The sequence below is a fragment of the Limanda limanda genome, chromosome 11 (assembly GCF_963576545.1).
Source record: "Limanda limanda chromosome 11, fLimLim1.1, whole genome shotgun sequence".
NCBI lineage: Eukaryota > Metazoa > Chordata > Actinopteri > Pleuronectiformes > Pleuronectidae > Limanda > Limanda limanda.
The window spans coordinates 20,602,138-20,625,860 of record NC_083646.1 but is presented as its reverse complement, the minus strand read 5'-3'; the positions used below and the strand labels follow the sequence as shown (position 1 = coordinate 20,625,860).

Sequence of the window (23,723 nt, the reverse complement as noted above, 5' to 3'; positions counted from 1 at the left end):
AGTGAAATGCTGGAGACACACATTTTCAATCTGCAGATAAAGGCTAATTTGTTTTCAGAAATAATAGCGTGTGTGATACCTTTCTGATTATGTTGTAATGTATGTATATGTTATTGAATGTCTTCACAGAGTTTATGCTTCTTTATGTATAAAAAAACTATCAAATATAGAATAATAGGCTATAATATTAATCAAGAAGTTGTCTTTGGCAGCCGGACTGAATGCCAGTATAACTCTCTGGTGTATCTTCTTGTCAGATCAGGCAACAACAACTTAATCCCTCTGACAGTCTGAGAATAAAAATAAAGTAAAATCTGTGTGATGATATACGGTTGCTTCAATGCGTCGTCTGTCTCCTGGATCATCTCCATCAGAATGCAAGATGAAGGCTCCCGTCAGGACTTGTGAAGAATGAAACATTTCATACCATATTAAAACACAGAGCACAACTTGCTGACACACGCACTCACACACACACACACACACATGCACATCTCTTTATAGTTGTGAGGACGCTCACTGAAATAAAGCATTCCCTGTTCCCTTATCCTAACCTTAACCATCACAGCTTAATGCCTAACCCTAACGCTAACCTAAACCTTATTCTAACCCTAACCCTAAAACCAAGTCTTAACCCTCTAACAGCCCATTGAATTTGTGAGAACCAGCTAAAATTGGCACTCATAACTATAGATAGACATGTGCACACACACGCACACACACACACACACACACACAATACATTATTTTTGTTGTTTCTGAATAAAATTAGTCAAGTGTCTGTGTATACGTGTGTCTAAAAGACAGGGTGTGGAAAGGTAAACACACCACACACTCTGATCATGGAGCTCATTGCAAGATAAGATGCTCTTCCTATCAACTCACTGGTACGGAGAGTGAGAGGGTCAGCAGTTAAACAGGGAGGAGGAGGAGAGGGTGTTGGGATGCAGGAGAGGGGCGCAGGGCTTTCCTGAGACTGGATGACTCATACAGCATTTCTGGGACTTCCACCCCCACATCTCCTCTCACTGTGACATCACCACAGATTGAAGCTGGATTAATGGAAAGGTGCACATACAGATAAATGAGTGCAGATGTTGTGGACCCGCTCCACAGATTTATTAGACCCAATGGCCCGAGCTGGTTGTTATGCGACCCTAAGTCAAATGATTGACACCACATAAACTAATAAAGTTCTGGGGGTAACTCTCAACCTTTAAGTAAAAGAAAAGGTTTAGTCTTAGACTGCTCCACTCTCTCTGTAATGTAATGTTTACTGAGCTACAGCTGGACAATCAGGGTTAGACATATACATAAATATAGATTTTCTATCCCCTACAGACTTTTAAGGGGAATGGACACATAATCCTGAACGGGATCCTTACAGCAGTCGATAGTAACCAGAAAGACATAATCAAGTCAGGTTTGAGTCAAGATACTTGTCGTGCCGTGGTTATAAACTAGATAGAAGTGGATGCCGTGCACCCAGACCCGAAAGGAACATGATACAAACAGGATGAGAACAATGTCCAACACTTACCTGCTCTGCCAGCCGTGGAGCAGGTTGGTGTACTTCCTCAGGACGCCCTCCAGGTGCCGCTTGCTGCGGGTGGTCCCGTGGTGCGAGGGGCCCGACCCTGCGCCGCTGTGCCCTGTCCTGAAGCCCGCTCGGGGCGGAGAGGCGTCCGGGCTGCGCGGCGGCTCCTGCTGCCTCCTGCAGGGGCTGCGAGCCGGGCTGTCGTGACGCGCCGGGCGGTGCATGCTGCTGCTCGGGACTCGTCCCCAATCTGAGAAGTGTGCGATGGACCAGAGGCAAAGCGGAGCCGGAGGAGCGAGGTGTGTGAAGGCTGATATCGCAGGTTTTGGACAAAGTGATGCAGCAGTGATAGAGTGGGTGGTGCTTTACTCCATCCCAGTGTTTACACGGAGGGATATTCCGACCAATTTACTGCGGTGCTCTCTCTCTCTCTCTCTCTCTCTCTCTCTCTCTCTCTCTCTCTCTCTCTCTCTCTCTCTCTCTCTCTCTCTCTCTCTCTCTCTCTCTCTCTCTCTCTCTCTCTGACGTTATTGCGTATATATTTTGGAAATCCCGGGTTGGTCACTCCCCCCCCCCTGCCCCCCCCCTCAGCAGGGGATACTCCCCCTTCTTCCAGCCACTGGGAATCAATAATGCAGTAAAAGCTCACACAACATCACAAGCTGGCAGCATGGTTGCCCCTCAGTAATGCTACAGACACAATTGTTATAGAAACGTCACAGTTATGCATGGCCTGTCCTATTTCTTTTTTGGGACTATACTTATATATATAGTATTTTTATCTCAATTCTAAAACACACAGATTTGGAGGGTAGAACAGTGACTTACTCTTTTTGATGGGAAGAGTTGCATAACGAAGCCTTCAGAGGAAGTACCAGGGATTGACTAAATGACGTCCCCACATAGGAAAATTGTTTTGGTCAAGATTTGGCCCACACTGTCATCCGGCCCACATACGTGCTGCTCCTGTTTGCCATATCTGGGTCACAAGTAAGCCATGGCAATACTGGATGTCTAAAAGGAGCCAAAGGTGGCCTGAATTAGTTTTGTGCTATTTGGGCCATATTCACCATTTACCCCCATGGACCCACTTCAGGTTCACATCCAGATACTGGATCCAGATTAGACCTTGTTTAGAGCACAGCATGTTTGACGAAAAGGCCCACATTTGTTTTTGGATATTTAGGCCACATTGCTACTTTACAAGTGGGCCACTTCACATCCCTCTCATATACGTTTTGTTCGGGCCACATAAAGCTCAGAAGTGGCTCTCATTCATATTTTGTCTGGATGTAGTTGATCAATCAAGTCGACTGAAGTATCTATTCAGTTTTTTTCTTACTTAAACATAGTTTTGAATGTGATAACTCAGTTTTATTTCAGTAAGAATCCGCAACTACTGTATATATTTTTAATCATTTTACCAGTGAACAGCTGGGAATCTAACAAGGCAGCGTTGAAGGGATTATTTTTTTCATTTGGCTATAGGCTTATGATAAACCTGTATAGTCCAAGTATGCAGCATTGGTGAATAATGCTCATATCAACGTGTGTAGCATTTCTGCACTGTGGATAATGACTTGAACAGCAGGACCTGAACAGATAACTGTCCTCCACAGAGACATGGTCCTCTGTTGTGTAAGCTGCATCATACTCTCATCCTAACACATTGGAATATTCATCATTATAAATTATATATACTCTCTATTAACCAACATAAGTTATTTATTATTTTACTGTATATTATATAACATATTATATATATATTGTTAGTTTTTATTATAAACTATAATTTGTATATACTTTTCAATAGTAAAACAATATTACCAGTTTATTTTAAGACTTTAACGCCAGCATTATATATTATTATAGGTGTCTAGTACAAGGCAGTCATTCTATAGTCATCTTGTTATGTAATCTCCAGGACTACGTCAACGAGGACGAATGAAAACAAACTACAACTCCCGACAGGCTAGTGTGCGACGAGTTCTGTGACGTCATCAGCAGCAGACGAGGTCTCGGCGGCTGCGTGTTGTGAGGAGAAGACCCGGAGAGGACAGCTGATCATCATCCATGGCGTCTCCGCTCAAAGTGTGTATAGTCGGTTCCGGAAACTGGTAAGCTGCCACAGGCTGGGTTAGGAAGACAAGGAGGAGGATGATGAGGAAGAGGATGAGGAGGAGGATGAGGGTACAGGACATGAACCTGTTGGGATGTTGCATCTCCTCCACTCGGCCTGGTGTAGTGCATGTGTGTGAGCAGGGCTGGTGTGGTGGTGATGATCTGGGTGGAGGTGAGAGGTTCTGCTGCAGGAGATGGAGGTCACTTCTTCTAGTGCTTTGCTCAGTGGCACTCGATTGAACAGTGGTCCTGGATTGAACTTCAAGAGGTTCATCCCACCCTCTTAACATTGTCTCTAGACAAAAGGTGGAGCATGCATTGCAGCACCTATTGAAAAATAACTGTTCAGCATTTTTAAGGCTCCCTCAGTTGTCATGTCATTTGGTCCAGTGAGTAAAAACAAGTCTGCTCCGACAGCTCTGCAGTAAATCCTGCTTCAGTTCACTTTAGTCGATCCACAGAACATTTTTCACAAAGGATTTGTTACAAAAACGTCAATGATTTGAAAAACTAAAATCTAGAAAAGTGTCGGCTGAAGCTCAATATGCTTACACTTCATACTTAGAAAAATTCAACTGGCAACCTTATTATGTCCTGAAATTAAGTCCATCAAATAGACAACATTTCCATTTATTTAAAAATAAATGTGATTCGATCTCTTCTGTTTAATTGTGAAACATTTTTACTTTATTTATTGTTCTATATATTTACCCTTTTTACAGAAAAGCATCTATTCTTCTTACGGTTGTCCTTGGTTTTATTTTATTGAACTTGCCTGTTCCCCTCAGGTCATATTGTCTCTCTTTCGATACTCAACAACAAACTGTAAACATTTCGAAAGTTTTAAGGCGTATAACTTAGTAATGTCTTAACTTAAAGTGTGAGCCACTTGGTCATACAATATCATCCCCGTCTAAGTCATGAAAAGGCAAACACAAGTATTTATCTTTTTAATGGCTTTATTGAACAATTTTCATTCTTCCTGACCGACAGTGATGGTAGGTAATGATTGAATGTATATCTCTTGCGTGTCTATGCAATATATAGCTGAGACAAATTACCAACAAAGTCATGTGTGACCTGGGTGTGACGTGCAACCTGATAAAGGAGCCTGTCAGCCATCAATCGTCTCCTCGCTGCTGTAGAGCGCCGGTCGCCTGTTTATTGAAAGTGCATTTAAATTGAGCGTATCCCGTGTAATAATCACAGTACTCATACCAAGTTTTAAGCCAATAAGATTACTTTTATACGTTTTCAAAAGATTTATCTTTTTTTAAAATCCACAACATGCACTGAATTAGGTAACATGGTAGATGTACAGCCTTACAGGTAGTGCTTTACGCAACAAGTAACTTTCACAAACACACATTCATTTAGTGCTTTCATATGCTGCACTTTTCTATCACTCAGAACAGTCGTTGGGGAAAGTTAGGGCTTTGTGTCTCCCGCATAGATGATGGAGTGATGACCGCTGCTCTACCTCCTGAGCCACAGACAAACATTAACAGACAAACAAATTCAGAGTGACATTGGTTCACGTTGAGCAAACAGTGAAGGTGGTTGTTTACACATGTGTCTGTTGAAGGTAAACTGACCTCTTGGCCTGTGCTCTGGTTGCAGGGGCTCAGCCATCGCCAGGATCATTGGAGATAATGCCAAGTCACTGGAGCGTTTTGCCACCACAGTGAAGATGTGGGTGTTTGAAGAAAACATTAATGGCAGGAAGCTCACTGACATCATCAACACGGAGCATGAAAACACCAAGTACCTTCCTGGATATAAACTGCCAGAGAATGTGGTAAGAGACAGCGAGATTATAGCGTTTATGATCCTCCAGTCCGCTTGAATCTGCGGCGCTTTGATGCTGTGCAAGCTAACATTGTATGTTATATGTTTGTGGTCGTAACTGCAGTCAACATACAGTAGTAACCGAGATGTAGTAAATAACATGTTGCTGTAACAGACACACACATAGTTCACACAAACACACACATAGTTGGTTTCTCAAATCTCTTTTATTTCAGAAGTCTCACCAGGTCAAATTTCCATCACACAGTATTTCGGAAGTATACTCTCAACCTCGATGTTTAGGACTTTAACTTCCAAATCACTTAATCAGAGCTTAGTGAAACCTCACAAGACTTCTCAAAGCCCACGTTGTGCATAGTGTAGAATTTGATGTCTCTGTTGGTTTTCTCCACAGGTGGCTGTCCCTAAGCTCTGTGATGCTGCGGAGGGAGCTGACCTGCTGGTGTTTGTGGTCCCGCACCAGTTCATCAGGAAACTCTGTGACGAGATGGTTGGCTGCGTCTCCGCCAGAGCTCGAGGAATCACACTCATCAAGGTAATGTCGTATATTCGTTAGAGGAGATAATTTTGGTATGTGTTCAAAACATATTGACAGGCTTACATTTATGATGCCTATCTTCTGGACTCTCAGACATTCTCAGAGATTCCTCCAGATGTTTATCTTAGTTCTCTCCCTCTTTGGAAGGACCTTTGACCTAGGGAATTATCTCTGACCAGCTAATGGATGGGTGAAGAGGGAAGGTTCTTGACCAATGTGTCTTCATCTTCAGGTACAAAAACATGTCCTTATTTAGGCAGAAGGCCCTATGTGGGACGGCATGTTACCTGAAGTCATGGGCCGAACCAATCTCGCTATATATATTGTGTGTTCGACCCCTGGAAGTCAGACTTTCACTATCTGGCTTGTGATTGTCTCCCGGCATAACATGGTGCCCGTCCTGACCTGCAAATCTTCTGTGTAATAAACATATTATACAAACCAGAATGAGGTCTGCTGAGATTCCTTCATCATCATCAACTTCTACAACAACATCGACATCTCGGCTGCCCAGAATATACCATAGAACTTGGCGTCACGAGCTCCGGGCGTGTTGTGGTCTAGTGCACCTCCAGTGAACTGAAGAGCTTGAGCATATTATCTTGCAATGATAGATGACATATTATTCTGCGTTGATCACCAACCGCTCCACGCTGCCTCACAGTTTCTGAATGTGTGTGTGACAGTTCACTTTAGTCGTGCAGCCTGTGCTGTCCTTTGAGGACAGATTCCAGCTCAGTGTGAGTCCCTGTGCGGCAGAATGAGTTAATTAAAACTTATCATGCGTCTTGGCTCATCAGCTGGAGCTGGCCCCAGTAGCTTTTATCTTTTATCAATGGCCTTGAATTTATGTTCATGCATCTCAAAGTCACATTCACTGCTAAAGTGGGCTTTTTAATCATCTTGTGAGCCTGAGCTGTTAGAACGTTATTCAATTTTCAGTGTTTCTCATAAATATCAGTTCCGTAAACAGAATGTTACAGAAAGAGAACATTCCTGGATCTGCCCCCTGATCCGGATCCATAACAAAATTGAATGTGCTCTTCTTTAACCTATACTTAATACTTCCACCAAGTTTCTTGGTAACCTGTACAGTGTTTTTAGTGTAATGCAGCTAACAGACAAACAGTCAAACAAACGCTTATGAAAACTATAACTTCTTTGATGGAGGTATTAACTCTGCAGACATTGACATTGTCTTATAATGTCTGTTTAACACAGGTTTTCATCAGATTGACTCCTCTGGATCTGTCAGGAGCCAAAGTTGCTGTAAATCATTGCCTTTGCCTTTGACAGAACATTTACTCTGTAATGCACACATGTTGTAGAAAATAAATCCTCATTTCTATCCAGGTATAAAGCAGATTATAAACTGTGGAAGGGGACATTAGGGAGAGAGAGGGCTTTGGGTGCTGTTAGGCCTGGGATTGAAATAGACCAAAGCTGCACTTATACTCACTTTCCCTCAGAATAGAACGTGAGCAGCTAACTTTGCCCCAGCTGTTGCAAAGTTCATCGTGTCGATAGAAACAAATCCTTTAGAATAATAATATGTGCCAAAGTGTCTTTAGGCAAGATTCTGAACATCAAATTGCCTCTGAGAGCTGTACCAGCACTGTGAATGAAGACAATTTAACTTTGAAACACTTTGAGTGGTCATCAAGACTAGAAGTGTGCTATATAGGTACAGACCATTTACCATTTAAAGACAATTTATCAGTCAGCACTAAAAGTGACTTTTGATTAGGAGTATCTTTGTATCTTTCTGCCCTTTCAGTTGTCTCTGGTTAAAATGTTACGCTACATCTTGCTCTCCATATCCACAACCTTCATGTTAACAATCAATTCACAACAGTCCGATCCTTTGTACAGAATCCAAAGAGTTAGAGGTTCTGAATTTGAACACAGAGGAGGGGGCCAATGGAAATGTGGAAAATGAGACATTTTTGTTTTCTGTTTTCTTTATCATTGTGTCTTCTAGCATCTGCATGACATGCTCACAGAATTCAAGTATAAACTAAACGTCTGCATGCTGAATGAGTGTGTCACCAATCTGCTGTTTCCCTCCACGTCTCTCACCTGCTTCCTGCTTTCACACGTTCCTCACATCCCTCTGTGTCTGTCTGTCTGACAGGGCATAGATGAAGGCCCTGAGGGTCTGAAGCTGATCTCCGACATCATTCGAGAGAAGATGGAGATGGATGTCAGTGTCCTCATGGGAGCAAACATCGCCAACGAAGTCGCAGCTGAGAAATTCTGTGAAACCACAATCGGTAAGAAGAACATATGTGTGTGTGTACAGTTAAAACGATGACAGAATCATGTGTTTGAATGATGAAATAGCCTATAATGTAAATTTGATCCTAAATAGATTCATGACTTTTTATCGCATTGTACACTTCTTATCGTGTTGTACACAGTGTTGGAGTTATCTATTGAAGGAGACGGTGTGCCTGCATTTTAGTTTTCAAGGTTTTCAATGTGGGCTGCAAATAGCTTCAATTGAAGGAGTTTCTATTTGAGGAGGAGGGCTTAAAAATAAAAAGTCGGTTGTGTAATCTTTTGTCTTTGTTGTCTATTTTTAACGAAGCAGTCTCACTCTTCTGAAGCAAAGTTTTCAACTATTGCTCTGTCGGTATAGTTACATGTTAGGACTCTGGAAAAGAGGCATGGAGCTGTACTGAATGAGAATGAGCTAATCAAAGAGCATTGCACATATAGGTAAAAAAGGTTGGTCTCATTTAATGTTCCGTTGTGTGTGTGCGTTTGTGTGTGTGCGTGTTTGTGTGCAGGCAGTAAGATCCTGGAGAACGGCCTGCTGTTCAAAGAGCTGCTGCAGACTCCAAACTTCAGGATCACAGTGGTGGATGATGCTGATACAGTGGAGCTGTGTGGAGCACTGAAGGTACGAACACGACTCTATACCTCCTCCATGTTAGTAGATATAGGACCTGGACCAAACAAAAAAAATGTCTAATACATGTCAGTTCAGTATCAAACGTGGAACTCATGAGTGCTGGCCTGAAGCCTTGTTGCCATGGTAAGTCATTGTTAAGGTAATGTTGTGGTTCAGTGATTGTGAATACATGTGTTCTTTGTCTTAATGTTGGGAACAGAACATCGTTGCAGTGGGTGCGGGCTTCTGCGATGGGTTGCTGTGCGGTGACAACACCAAGGCCGCTGTGATTCGTCTGGGGCTGATGGAGATGATTGCCTTCGCTAAACTCTTCTCCAAGAACGACACTGTTTCTACGGCAACTTTCCTAGAGAGCTGCGGCGTGGCCGACCTCATCACTACGTGCTATGGCGGCCGCAACCGGCGAGTGGCAGAGGCCTTTGCTAAAACAGGAAAGGTAGGTGCATCGCCAAGACAAAGACACTGTTAAAAGTGTAATTCTGTACATTTTTTATAATAATATATTTTATATTGATATTAACACATTTCTACTGTAAAGCTGCTTCCATTTTGATGAATTTGTATCTTCTTGTCTCACCTTCTGTCAGAGCATTGAGGAGCTGGAGCAGGATATGTTGAATGGTCAGAAGCTCCAGGGTCCTGCCACCTCAGCTGAGGTTTATCACATCCTCAAACAGAAGAGCCTGGTGGACAAGTATGTATACACCAGTCTCTGTCTTCTTTTTAGTAATAAAAGGTGTTTTGTTTATCATCTGTTGGTTTGTGGAAGGAGAAGGAGTTTGACAGACACACGATGTCGGCCCTAAGAGATGGAAATACACATAAGCCATTTTCAGACCTCAGGTGGATTTCTGCAGAATTGTCGCTGCTGTTAATAATCTATAGGTGCGGTTCTGGTGGGGTTGGGTTGTAATATAACTAGTTGAAAATGATGCATTGATGCATAAAAACTGGGCCTTGAAAGTAGCTGAGGTGTTGACACTTCAGATTTGAACCATCCGTGCACTGCTGGCTTCCTTGTGTTCTCTTCTGTGTCTCGTCTGACTCCCTCAATCCTCTCTCTGCAGGTTCCCTCTCTTCACAGCCGTCTATCAGATCTGTTTTGAGGGGAGGCCGGTCCGAGAGATGATCTCCTGCCTGCAGAGCCACCCAGAGCACATGTGACCACCGGCTGGGTTTCGCAAGGGGCTGTCGAACAGATCCATTCAACGTGGTTGCACCGAGATCAGTTCACATTAAGTGTCTCAGCATGTGAAAGATAAAGTCCATTATCATTTCAAGTAAAACTAATATAGACCAAAAGAAACAGTTTCCAGATTCCAAACAGTATTTCACCTCAGTCTCAAAATGCAGGGAAACAGGTCTGCTAGACGTGACCTACTCCTAGTTTACACAGAAATGAGGACAAATTAAAAAGCAAAGCATACTCCGCACACAAACAACGCAAACAGATAGTTTCAATGATTTACAACTGATTCCCATGAGCACTCAAGCCAGTTAAATTGATGAATTGTCTTATATCAATAAGAATTTTAAACAGGGCTGTTTTCAAGACATTCCAGGGGTCAGCTGTGTTTCTGTGTTATCTGGTGTGCTGTAGAATCACTATACACCTGCCTCTGCCTTTTTTTCTGGCTGCTGTTATCAGATAGCCGCCATAGTCCTGGCACGGTGCCCCTTAGACACTAACCACACAATGTTATATTCATTACATTTCATATCATTCATATCACACAAGATGTTTCTACCGTCCTCTTACACACTTGAACCAACCAGCAGCATTTTGTAGTGAAATAGCACACATCATTAAGCCATTGACAAGTCCACTTAAAGGTTTATGACAACACTTTCCTCATCTCGATATGGTAATATGAAGGTAGTACTCGCCTTGTTAAAGAAGGATTCTGGTGTTTTGATTCAGGACTCATTACCTCTACCAAGGACGTTATGTTCATTGCTGTTTGTCGCAATTTCTTTTGCCAGAAAATACTGGACTGATTTTATTGAAACTTGATGGAAGGTTGGGATATGGTCCAAGAAAGAACACATTTACTTTTGGCACAGGCCATTTTTTACCTTCAACATTGATGAGATAGGGAGTTAGCCTCGGCAGAAGCTTGCGATCTCTGGATGCCCTTCTTTTGATTTAAATTGGCATCTATTTGTTTGTCCGTCTATCTTTTTGACGGATTATTTTAAAAGTCCTTAACTGATTTCCATCAAATTTAGTGGAGGGCAGTGGCAGGACCAAAGAAAGAAGCCATCAAACTAAGAAGACTTTCTCACATGCTGAGATTAGCCGTTAACCTTGGCGGAGGTGTGTGAGCGCCCTTTTAGTTCTTATTATTTCAACCATATCCTAGTTTCATGAAGAGAACAAATTTGACCTAAATTGTTTAAAAAGTTTGTTTGTAAATGAACTACCTTTTATACAGAGTTGTTCTAGTCTTAACGACCTCTCAAAACACTTAACACAACAAGTCATATTCACCCATTAACAAACACATTTATACAACAAGGGCCAGTTCAGACGTCAGTGTCTTGCCCAAGGACAATTCGGCAATTCAGGTGAAGGAGCCAAGAATCAAACTACCAACCCTCTAGTTGATGGATGAGCTGGTTGACTCTTGTGCCACAGCAGCTGTTTGTGAACCAAACCCAGAGCAAACACAGATATCTGTACACACCGGGATAAGATATTGTCACTCAGTGCTTAAGGATCAGCTACAGTAACAACATGCTGCTCCTTACAGACCTTTACACAGAAGCCATGTCAAAGCAACACAGATGCAACTAGAATGACACTCAGTAAAGCTCATAGCCCCACCAAGGACCTACAGTCCCTTTAAATTCAATCAAGCTACACCAATTTGAAAACACTCATAGATATCAGTCCTCTCAATGTGCCTGATTTTACTCAAGATCCAGGTGTTATTGGAATATAAATAGTTTCTTCCTTGGCACATCCCCCAACCTTCCACCAAGTTTCAATGATATTGTTTTGTAGTTTTTTTTAGGTAAGCCTGAAGTCAAACAGGCAGAGGGCAACGGTGACAGAGGTAATTAATAACATACCACATTAGGTTTCTGTATTCTTCCTCAGGTCTGTTTCAGATCCGAGTTAATAGATGCATAGATTTTGGCTTTGCGGATCAGGGACTGTGATCGAAAAAATTTCAGAAGTAATTTAGTCCAATACGTTAATAAACAGGAACCATCCTTCAAATGTCACGTGAACTGGTCAGTGTAGCTGTTTTCAGAAATGACCTCCGGAGGATGTTGGATCCTGAGTTTAACTTTTCACACATGAACAACAAAAGCAGGAGATTCTCAGTTCAGAAGTGTTCACAACAACACAGAAATCTCCAGAGTGCTCGGATGAGGGGTGTTGCAACAGGCAGGGTGTAACATATACATTCTGCTGCGGAGATCACATGTTTTTGTTTACAGCACATCGACACCGGCTTCAGCTCTTATCACCAAAATCTCTCTCGACGTCTTCATCGGCACCACTTTTCATCCTGAGATGTTTTGCATCTGTCGTGTGTCAGTTCTGAAAGCAGGTTATCTGAAGATATTGATGACATTTCTTCTCTTCTCTCTTTCAAGGGGGAATATATAATTGATGTCCTAAAATGCACTATTCTGGTTTTATAGGTTTTGTGGGTGATCCAACAAGTTTATATCACAATTAATCTTGAGCAGGTCCATGATCTCCTTTTCTACCCAATTGCAGGGATCCATACATTTTAGGACATTTTTGTCTCCACTGATAATCAGGATCTATGTTCACAATTTAATCAGATGACAGACAGCAAGAGGTTCCTCGAATCAAATTCACATTGTGGTTGTTTTTGCTGCTGCACTCTATAATCATATGTTTGTTTATGTGTGCGTATTTTTATGAGACAGCACCCTTAACCTTCACTAAGATTTATTTCCATGTTTGTGACCAAATGTTTGAAATGGAACATGTCGTTGGTTTTTCATAGTTTCACACATATCAATGGAAAGCTGTTGTTATTTACTTGCGATGACTAAAAAATACCAGCTATGACGTGCCTGTCTGTGGACTCCAGCATGAAACTGCCTCTGTGTCGTAGGAAGGCTCTTAAGTCAATGTCTGCTCCAGAACAACAGCAATAGACAATCCATTGTGACTCAGGAGAAACACACAGTATTGCTCAAAAGATCAAACTGAATCCTAAATATTGTATAAGAACTGCACATAAAAAATACTCTCATGATATTCTACCTGAGACATCAAATTTTTCAATTTTAGTGAAGATATCACTTAACAAATCTGCAGTATGTTAATAATGCCTTTGGGAAGATCATCATTAGCTCTATGTAAAATGTGTTGGATACGTTTTATGGAGCCGTTTTATTTATCTGTTGCCAAGTAGGAACAGTGTCATTCTGTCATATTTTATAGAGCGCAGTTGTTTTTATGTTTCCTCACAGATCCACTGTGGTAGAGAGTCATGGATTCTTGCCCTTGAATGGTTCATTGAAGTGCTTATGCGCTGCTCTGTATTATAAAGTTGAGGCAGTTAACCCAGCATATACCTCTCAAACCAGAGTATTTGTTTCAATACAACACATCACCTGGCAATGTGCTGTATTAAATAAATTACTCATTATTTCTATTGTTGACCTTTGAACTGTTGTGGCAAAGTGTAAAATATTTGCCACTGTGAACTCCGCAGAGTTGTGAAATCCTGTCCATGTGTATTAAAAAAACTGTTGTTGACTGAGAAGCCTTTAAACCTCTTCATTTGTTTTTCAGACTGGACTTCCTGAAACATATTTAGTGTCTCACCAGAACATTTACTATGTGCCTGTTCAACAAAGCCCTCTGCACTGGTTCCATACAGGCCTGGTTTTGGTCTGAAGTCCCACTTACTTCTTATCATTGAAGCTTTTTCGTCCACTAACCGTCTAAGCCAGAGGTCTTCAACAGGGGGTCCGCGACCCCTAGGGGGTCCGCGGAGGTACTGCAGGGGGGCTCGCAAAATCTTTGGTTGATTAGACAATTTTTTAATTTTTTTTATAATTTTTTTTTTTTTTTTTTTCACGAATTTAAATTTCTTTCAATACACATTAACATGCATCCAACATATTGTGAGGCTGATTTGACCCTCTGCCTGACAACCTCCATCCATCCAAGATTAGATAAGTTGTGTGCTACCCATCAGGGTCCGACATCTCACTAATGTGTGAGTATGTGTGCCATCCACAGATAGCTTGAGGATTCACTGTCTCTCCTACATGTATGTTTAAAATAAAAACATGAATCTGTGAATTACTTTTATAGCTCAGTGTTGTATGCAAGATGTACAGTGGGTACTGAAAGTATTCAGACCCTCTGTTTATCACCCATCCCACGGACACGGTTAATGCTGGTCATTGTGGTTAAATCCTCTCACACACGCAAACACTTCTACCATATATTATATATTTTTTATTTATATATATTTTATATTTATGTCTTTTGCTAAATTGTTTGACTATGATTTCCCAGGGAGTAATGCATAGATCTTGATTTCAAAAAACAAAACTAAAAAGACAGCCAGATTTAGGGGACCAATATCTGTTTTCAGACATGTCCACAGAATTGGTTCGGCATTTTCTCACCAGAGTTTGCCCACATGAACAACACAGCAGAAGATTCTCCGCAGTATAAACACAGACACAATCTTTGGAGTGCTCAGGTGAGGGGGGGGGGGGGAGCAGCAGACCGAGGCAGGACGTAACGTATACATTTGATTGCGTCGTGTGTTGGAAACATCATCAACACCCCCACTCACTTGTGGTTCACACATACAGCCCATCCAGAGAATGGCCGTAAGATCTCAGTAGTTCAGTGCATGTCTGATGGGAGCTTATGACTATCTTCAAATGGGTGAGGCCTAATTGAATTTAAGGGAACTGTTGAGCTTTGGCCAGTCCGACCTGAAGCAGCACAAAAATTCAAAAGCAGAAAAACAAGTTATGTCTTCTGGGCCGGTCTGTGTTATTCGCATTCTCCATCCTTTGTTGTGAAAAACTGTCTGTTTTATTGCACCACTGCATTGACCAAGTCACCAGTTTAGCATTACCTTGTAGCAGAAGCATTAATAAAATAAGATACCGAGATGGTGAGTTACAAATGACCTGTTTAGAGCCCCAAATTAATATGATGAGCCTTTAACTGGAAAAAATATTGACACTTAAGAATTATGAATATTACTTACTTATTTTACTTAATTCGTACTATGTAAAACCTCAGACCAGGGTTAATGTTAAGGATATAAATCAGTCATAAACGAGGCAATGTTCCTTATTGTTTTGAAATTATGTCTGTGATGCATTCAAACATTTTCTAGTTGATCCACTTTATCAAACATGGTTGATAATGTGGGACCGCATGCTTTGGGTAATCTGGGAAAGTCATTTAATTTTCTGAAAGGAGAAATGTGCATTTAGGGTCTTCCTGGAGTTAAAAAAAAATAAACTACAGAGGTGTAGCGTTACTTCTGCAGTGATTGTCTGGTTAGCAAACTAGACCATTATCAGTCAGCTCTTTAAAACAGTGGTGATCCAAAAAGAGTCCGTCCTGTGTTCTGCAGCCACTGGTTTCACCAAACATGATCGATGATGATGAGTCTCTCACCTGCCAGAACTGTGTGTTCCCTGAGTCGCCCAAATGGAATGGCAGATTACTGAAAAATAATCTCTTATTGTTACTTGCTGTTGATTGAATTTTGATTGATTTTATAAAAATGTGACACAGCTTTAATTGAATGCTTTAAATACATGTTATAATTTCTTTATTTAGGCTAGGGTTCTTTATGACAATTGTGTTTACATGTTTAAAATAGGTCATATTGAGCTTGACAAGTATAAAGCAAGGTGACAAAAGCCTGATTTAAGTGTTCCATTACAAAGTGACCTCTCCCACATGATCAAATTCAGGCAGAATTTTATTTTTTAACACTATGTGTCCAATGTCTCCTCTGAGTATGATATCTCCATGATTTATTCTGATGTGATTGGAAAACATCTTAAGCTTTACAGAAAGGTATAATTTGTTGGTCTGATAAAAATGTCACCCTACATTTTGTTTTGCAAAGTTAGGAAAGCAATGTTCAAGCCACGCCCGATGTTGCATTACACATGAAGAATGCTCCAGTGTCTTTCACACAATAACATATGTAGGGGATTTATTAAACATCTGTAATGTTTATTGGCCCCTACCCAAAGGCCAGGTATCAGTTTCACTATCAGGACAGAAAAATGTAAAAGTCAAATAGCTGCATCCCTCCTCACAACCCATTTTAAATAATAATAGTTATATGCTGTTTCTTCTGAGGGAGTGTTGTGTTGCTGGACCTCTGTGTAAACTTGTGCTGCTCGTTCCCGTTGTCACTACTCCATATTGAAGGTACCCAGCTGCAGGTAGAGAGGGTGGCAGAGCACAGATGAAGTCCTGACCAATAGACTGTTTCTCTGACACTGAACTCCCAGATACGGAGATAGATTCAGAGGTTTTGCTGGAATATAGATACACATTGTTCCTGAAAGCAGTCGTGGTGTTTTGTTCCTTCTTGAAAATGATAACGTAGCACTTTGGTAAGAAATGACAGCTGAGGATGCCGTAGTTGGAAATGAGAATGACCACCATCTCCACAGCCGAAAGGTAAACTCCTGAGGTGGAAACGTGGACAGGAACAAAGAGCATCCAGGAGATCAGGTAGAGCAGCATACTGAAGGTGATGAACTTTCCCTCATTGTAGAACTGTGGAAGTTTGCGGCCTTTGAAGGCACAGATGAAACACACCAACGCTAGGAAAGCTATGTAGCCCAACATCACCCCGAAGGCCAAATATGAGCCCTCGTGACACATCTCCAGCAAAGTGGTTGGTTGCATGACGATCTGGAGAGATGGGCTCTTGAGGACTAGCCAGCAGATACAAGCAATCACCTGCAAGGCCACACAGAAGCTGGCCATGACGTAAGGCTTGAAGAGCCTCCGCAGAACCACCTGCAGTGCAGGGTTGAACTGGAAGGCCAGCAGGATCTGCAGGGTCTTGACCAGGATGCAGGAGACGCACAGAGTGAAGCTGATACCGAAGAGCACCTGTCGAGCCTTACACTGGAAACTGTTGGGCCGACCGACAAACAGCACGGCGCTGATGTAACTGATGACCAGAGAGAATAGGGTGACCTGGCTCAGTGGCCCTCCGGCAGCCTTCACTACAGGAGTGTCGCGCTGATGTAAAAACAGAGCTGACACCATCACAGCCAGGAGGATGCCCAGGGCAGAAAAGGTGAGGAGTGCCACAGCAAATCTGTCCTGCCAGGAGAAGAAGAGCACGACTTTGGGGGTGCAGCTGGAGCTGCCCTCTGCCGACCACTCTCTGCTTATGTTACAGCTCAGACACTGATCCATATCTGCAGGGATGGAGGATTACAAGCACAGGTGCGGATTAAAACAATAAAAGATACTATCTGACTCAACAGAATCCCACACCCATCCTGGTGATTAAGCTAACTTGGCTCTGGGTAAACATAAGCACGAGCATAACCAGGTAAGTGAGAAGTGCTTAGTTCATTTTAAAAGATGTTTATCAGTTTACGTCACTTCTACTGCCAAGCAGGAAGTTCCCAGGCATTCAGATCTTTATCAAGTTGTTGGCAGTTAATTGTTGTCACATGAAGCGTGACTGGGAAGGAACATCAGTTTCTACAGTAACAAGTGTCACACCCATAGATATATATATAAAGACTAGATGTCTCGTCTGCGTTGCTGGCCAACGGAGATGAACGTCCGCACATGGCGGCCATCTTGCTAGGGGGCAGCTCGCTCACCCATAACATTGTGTTGGTAGTGGTAAATAACCATAACTTGCTCAATTCTCAACCGATTTTTTGTTATAAACTTCAGAGATGTAGATATGACCCTGCATACTTATGAATAATTATGTTATTTTCTAAAAAAAATGAATAATTTATGCAGTGTCATAACTACATCTCTGACGTTTATAACAAACCAGATCGTTTAAGAATCGGTTGAAAATTGAGCAAGTTATTGTTATTTACCACTACAAACACAATGTTATGGCAAGATGGCCGCCATGTGCGGATGTCCGGCTCCGTCGAACAAGACATCTAGTCTTTATATATAAATCTATGGTCACACCAGCTCACACTTTGTGGTTCTTAGTATTTCTGTAAGGTACAAGGTTTACTTAATTTATTTTGTTTTTTCAGTAAATTGTTGTGAACTGGTATGCATGTTGAAAAATTAAGAACAGAACTTTTCCATTGTAGTTACTTAATTAAATAACTGATTATGTGGAGAGATTTGTCTATTCAGGGCACTTGCATTAGAACCAGTGGAAACTGGGTGTAAATTGAGTCCAGCAGTCATGGTTCCTGCTTCCTGAAAGTCTCTGCTCTGCAGGTCACTACACTCTCTAATGGCTACGAGACTAACCTGACATCTTGTTCCATGGTTTGTTGTCATGCAGTATGATGCTGACACAAGATCATTGACACAGGGACGTACTGGATACACTCCAGTACGGATACAGAAACTGGACACACTAATGTTCTGTTTATACTGCAATGTGTGTCTGCAAATAGGGTGAATTCAGGTAATCTGGGACATTGGTTAATGTGGGACACCTAAGCTTCAGTCTGTTCATTTCCTGTTCTAGTAAAATCTAGTCAACAGGACTTTTACTGTAGGTTACCATGGACATCATGTTACTGAGATCATGTGACTTCATGCAGGGTAATAGAAAGGGGCAGGGCCAGTTTTAATCCGAGTCTCCCCCTTGTAATTGCATGACAAGCTCAATGACATCGGATTCTTTCAAGATTAATGTTAAGGATATTAATCTGTTGTAAATTAAGCAGGGAATGTGCTTTTACTCTGAAGACAAAGGCAGAAGGTAGATGCAGTTACATTCTAATGCCACACTAGATTGTTGATAAACTGATAAACTACACATCTTAAAACCCAATGTTATAGACTTGCTTTCATGTGATGTTGGGTTTTACGGTGCTTTTTTTCCATTTTCATTATACATTTTATTTTACTTGTTCATTTTTTTTATTGTCATATTACTGCTTTTATGTGTATACGTTTTCATTTACTTTTCTTGCTTTGCTATTGAAGCACTTTTTAAAATCTTTATTTTTAAAAGTGATATGTAAATAAAGTTAATTATTAATATTCTTGACATCCTTCCTCTTTGCTCCTTGGATGTGATAACACCTGGGTTTCTGTATTTGTAAGCACACACACACCCTTAAATGACAGCTTTTATTTACTGTGCACATGCAGTGAATGTGTCCAGTGAATCCAATGTGTGCAGGGGTGACGTACCTGTTTTATTCGAGTAGTAGTTCTCAGTACAGTTGATGCACTCATAACAACAAGTGTGTTGACCTTCAGCTGTTTTTTTGAACTCTCCAGGGACGCAGCTATTGGAGCATTTGGAGATTATGTCCTGCAGAAATCAGAGAGATACATTCAACACTTCATATCATTATTCTTTTCGTATTTCGTATTATATTTCTTGTAACAAATCTATTAGGTTTTTCCTGAATTCTACGTTTTGTATATACAAATATACAAAACGTAGAATTTGAATTAGTGTTTTCAGCTTTAATGGTCTGCATGTTTTCAGTAAACACATTTTGCAGTATTGCACGTGTGTCTGCATGTGTAACGTTCCTAAGAGCAGCAGGATTAGGGCCTACCGGAAAGTCCTTGAGGTGCTGGGTGCTCACATTGGTGTAAGTGAAGTCGTTGGTGGATGGGTGGTATTCAGCCACAACCTCAGTGAAATGATTATTTCCTCCATCTGAGCACCACATTTTCAGTTCGTAGCCCAGATTGATGTCACCGCTGCTGTCAAACTTATAGGTTTTTCCTCTAAGTTTAAACTCTTGGAATAACAGAGGTTTCAGCAGCTACAGGATAGAAGACAGTTCATTATCAGCTCAGTACCTTGGAAAAGTCTAAACCGCACTATGATGTGACAATGATAAATAGCCCTGTGCAGAGTCCATCTCTTTTCCCCTTGGCTGTGGGGTCTGCTGCTCACTTGTTGCACTTCAGCTCAACTCAGGCCTCTTGCCAAGTTGGTGAAAAGCACTGGAGCCAGAGACCTCCGGGTACCTCCACAGCCTTGTTTTTTATACACCTTCTGGACACCTTGAATGCATACATTTGCATCAGCCTTCAGTAAAATTTAGTGGAGGAACAGGTTGTAAATAGTTTCAACCCTGGAATTCTGGTTAGTTTATCTAGATATCGTTTTTAGTGAGGCAAGGATCTGTCTCCGCAGCCTAAAATAAATCCTTAGCTGTTATAGGAATTTTATTTTACCCCAAATCCTTACTGCCTACAGATCTAAACCCTCATTCTCAGACTAAAATTAACCCACGTGGACCCTGTAATGCAAAACAAGAGCACACACACACACACACAGACACACACACACACACACACACACATATATGTGTGTAATTACCTCCCAGGGTTGCATCGTGCCTGGTGTTTTGCAGTCTCTGCTCTTGCAGACAGAAGCCACAGTCTGAGTAATGGCGCTGACAGCCATCTCAACACTAAGGATAGTGGCGGCATGAGTGTGTTTCCTGAGATTTTTCACAGCTTCTGAAATAAGCTTAGTGTCTTCAAAACCTTTACTGGCATTTAGCCGCAAATAGAGCTCCTTCATGAAGGGGTTATTCCTTGTAAATTCATGGCCAGCTGCCTCCAGCCTGCTCAGGTAGTCCTCAATTGATGACTTGTCTCCACTCTTGAAGGTGAAGCCCACAACGTGTCCTATGTCCCTCAGAGTCGCGTTTACTCTCACAGGGTTGCTGGAGGACCAGCTGTCACTGGCCACCCAAACTCTTCTCATTGACTCTATGCTTTGTCCTGCTCTCAGTGCCTTATGCTTCAGCTCCTGGAAAAGATACCTCATGTGAGTCGACTTGGCAAATGACACAATGACCTGCACCTTGGGATTGTTGAGGATGGTTGTGGCAGTGGCTCGAATTTCAGAGTAGACATCATGACTGGTCACAGACTGAGGTAGAATCGATTTGAAAGCCACACAGATCCCCTTTGCAGAGGCCTGGGACACAAAGCTATCCAGAGCTGATCGGCCATAATCTCCATCTGCGGTAACTATTCCCACCCAGTTCCAGCCGTAGGTGTGGAGAAGTCTGACCATGGCAGCTGTCTGATGTTTATCATTAGGAACAGTCCTCAAAAACGAAGGGAAGCGGCTCTTATCACTCAGAATGACAGCAGTTGATGAATAGCTGATCTGGAGAAAAAAACAGATGATATAATTTTTAAAGATGTGACCTCAGGGTTGAATCCATACACTTATTGGAAGTCACTTTGGATAAAAGCGTCAGATAAATGATATGTAATGTAATGTAATATGTATCTACTCAGATCTTGAGTTGCAACCTACAACCTCTCATAAACTCTTTGCGATTGTTCCTATGTGTAAGTTTCAAACTTTTTAGTTTGGTCATAGTTTTGTTTGGTAACGCACAAAACTGCTTCACCTGCAACTTTCCGAGCAAACAGGTTAAGATGCATATGTGTCTCAATTCAGGGGCTGCATCTTACAGAGGACACATGGGGACCACGAAAGAGGAGGTCCATGTGGAGACTGAATTGAAATTATATGGTCTGGTTTATAGAGGAGTTTCAAGATCTCCGTCAACAGAGGATGCAGCTTTATCTGTGGCTCCTCACTTTGATCATAAAAGGTTCGGCTGCTGATGCTCATAAGCTACCACTGAAAACCTGTTCTGCTGCTTTCTATAACAGTCACTGCTATGTGTGTCAGTGTTGCCACAGAGAGTCAGCAGCTTACTTGAGGAATCATCTGGAGTGTCAGTTGCCTGGCGATGGCAATGGATATTTCAGAGAAAGCGGCACCTATAACAGCCATGATTGGCTGTCCACAGGTAGAGGTGTTGCTCTCTGTGTAGCAGTTGTCCCGCTGCATGAAGTCTCCTGTGACTCTCAGAGCTGTGCTGGGATCAGCGCAAGAGTCCACGATTAGGTAACCCAGAGTGAGGTTCACAGCCTTGAGCAGAGGCGACTTATTCATGACCTCGATAGCATTGATCATAGCCAGAGCCAAAATCAGGCTTCTTTCGTAAAGCCTGTGAGAACAATACATTTGTTATTCCAATAGTAAATACAGGATGTATGTGATAGAATCAAGACTGTGAGGAACAAGAAGACAGAGAACAAATAACTGTGTGACAAATAAAATTATTCTAAAACTAAAAATCTATTTCTTTTACTTGAAATCTCTGCATATGAGACACAGGTTGAATTATCCAACGCCCAGTCTCTGCAGGAGGTGTTCTTCATCAAATGAGTCTAACCCACACAATAAGAAGGAAAAGTTGACTCGACTCTGTGAACAAAATCACATCTTGAAGTATCAGTGAGAAAATCGTTGTACGTTTCCTAATATGAATTTGTTGCCGTACTTCAGTTGAGTATTACCATCTCATAATACATGTTCTTCTATCTATTTTTTCACGACTTTTCAGAGGGAAATATTACTTTTTATTCTACCACATTTATATGAGAGCAACAGCTCGCAAGTAATATGCAAATAGTTAATTAACAAAAATATTAATTTAACCCTGACCCCAAAGTTTGGTACAGTACTGTTGGAACTGTGTTGCTGTTTCTGATAATAATTCACATTTAAGTGCTATCAATATTATTATCAATATTTAAATATACACATTGACAACTTTAGTACTTTTACACTTTGAATACATTTGGAGGATCACTTTGAGTTCATGATTGTTACATATATTTGTTAAGGCACGTTTGGAAATATGCTGTTACTACTTCAAGTCTCTGATAACATCTTTGAGAAACAAATGTTTGGATAATTGATTTCATTAATCTGGATGATCTCACCTGATACATGGCTGTGGTGGTTGTAGTGTGAAAGAGTTTTTTTTTTCTTCCATGTCCTCATGAATGGGAAAGAGTCCTGCGATGACGATATCACCTGCAGCTGTAGCTTCCATCCTCCTGGTATAACTTTCAGTGGCATGTCCTGTATCCATAATAATAAGGAAAACTGTGACATGGAAGTAGATTATAGTAACAGCCCAGGCCATATCACTATCCTCTGTGTTTGCTGTCTGAGCTGTCGCTGGTTTTTCACCTCTGGCAGAGTGATACTCTTCTTTTTAAGCGTCTTCCCAAGGCTAAAAGAAAACTCTCTCTTGCTTCCTCATTCACACTTTTCTCTTCTCACATTCTCCCCTGCAGCCCTGCCCACTTCATGACTGACAGTGAGGGAGTCATTGCTCTGCAGCTTTACTCATATCTGCTCTTGTGCCTACGCATTTCGCAGCCCACAGCACATTTTCAAACACATTTTTTTAACGAACAGTTAAAAGTTTAAGTATTTGGAAGAATTTATATTTTATATAGCACCTTCCAAAACACAGTGCTTCACAAGTTAACAATGAACTTTTTTAAGTAAACAATGAAAACAATTGTTAAAGCAGTTTGAAGATCACCGACAATACAACACTGACTTTTGAAGAATAAAAAAATTAGAAAAGAGTAAAAACTAGATCAAATAAAAATAAAGTTTTCTGATATAATTATCTCAGACAAATTGTATTTACCATCAACTCCTGTCTGACAACACCTCTGTAGTTTAAATGTTTTACTTCATGAAATCCCTCAATGCCCATGTGTTTGTTATTTTATGTAGTTAATATCACGA

General features: G+C 41.4%; 3 protein-coding genes across 5 annotated transcripts in view; 1 reads left to right on the top strand and 2 right to left on the bottom strand.

Annotated features, from left to right (window-relative positions):
* Positions 1–2,684, bottom strand: part of LOC133014590 (oxysterol-binding protein-related protein 10-like) — a 32,611-nt gene extending 29,927 nt beyond the window's left edge. Inside the window, exons 1-2 of the mRNA XM_061081855.1 lie at positions 2,615–2,684; positions 1,541–1,787 (exon numbers count right to left, since the gene is read on the bottom strand). Of these exons, the coding sequence (XP_060937838.1) occupies positions 1,541–1,787; positions 2,615–2,684 (317 nt within the window). The remainder of the gene's footprint in view (positions 1–1,540; positions 1,788–2,614) is intronic.
* A 926-nt stretch (positions 2,685–3,610) lies between these two features.
* gpd1l (glycerol-3-phosphate dehydrogenase 1 like) lies at positions 3,611–10,606 on the top strand. 3 transcript variants are annotated; one of them, XM_061082032.1, is made up of 8 exons: positions 3,611–3,654; positions 5,279–5,456; positions 5,931–6,002; positions 8,140–8,295; positions 8,815–8,910; positions 9,122–9,358; positions 9,510–9,616; positions 9,990–10,606. In XM_061082032.1, exons 1-8 carry the CDS (start codon positions 3,611–3,613, stop codon positions 10,084–10,086), a joined length of 987 nt encoding a protein of 328 aa, XP_060938015.1. In that variant the 3' UTR covers positions 10,087–10,606. The 3 variants fall into 3 exon arrangements, with proteins under 3 accessions (XP_060938015.1, XP_060938013.1, XP_060938014.1); XM_061082030.1 differs by having other exon boundaries at positions 5,862–6,002; positions 8,140–8,278; positions 8,798–8,910; XM_061082031.1 differs by having other exon boundaries at positions 5,862–6,002.
* A 5,649-nt stretch (positions 10,607–16,255) lies between these two features.
* On the bottom strand, positions 16,256–23,103 carry LOC133014589 (G-protein coupled receptor family C group 6 member A-like). The gene is made up of 6 exons (XM_061081854.1): positions 22,898–23,103; positions 21,822–22,116; positions 20,454–21,257; positions 19,678–19,890; positions 19,301–19,424; positions 16,256–17,358 (listed from the first exon to the last, which is right to left on the bottom strand). The coding sequence occupies exons 1-6, from the start codon at positions 23,101–23,103 to the stop codon at positions 16,256–16,258; spliced, it is 2,745 nt and encodes a 914-aa protein (XP_060937837.1).
* Between the last annotated feature and the right edge of the window lie 620 nt (positions 23,104–23,723).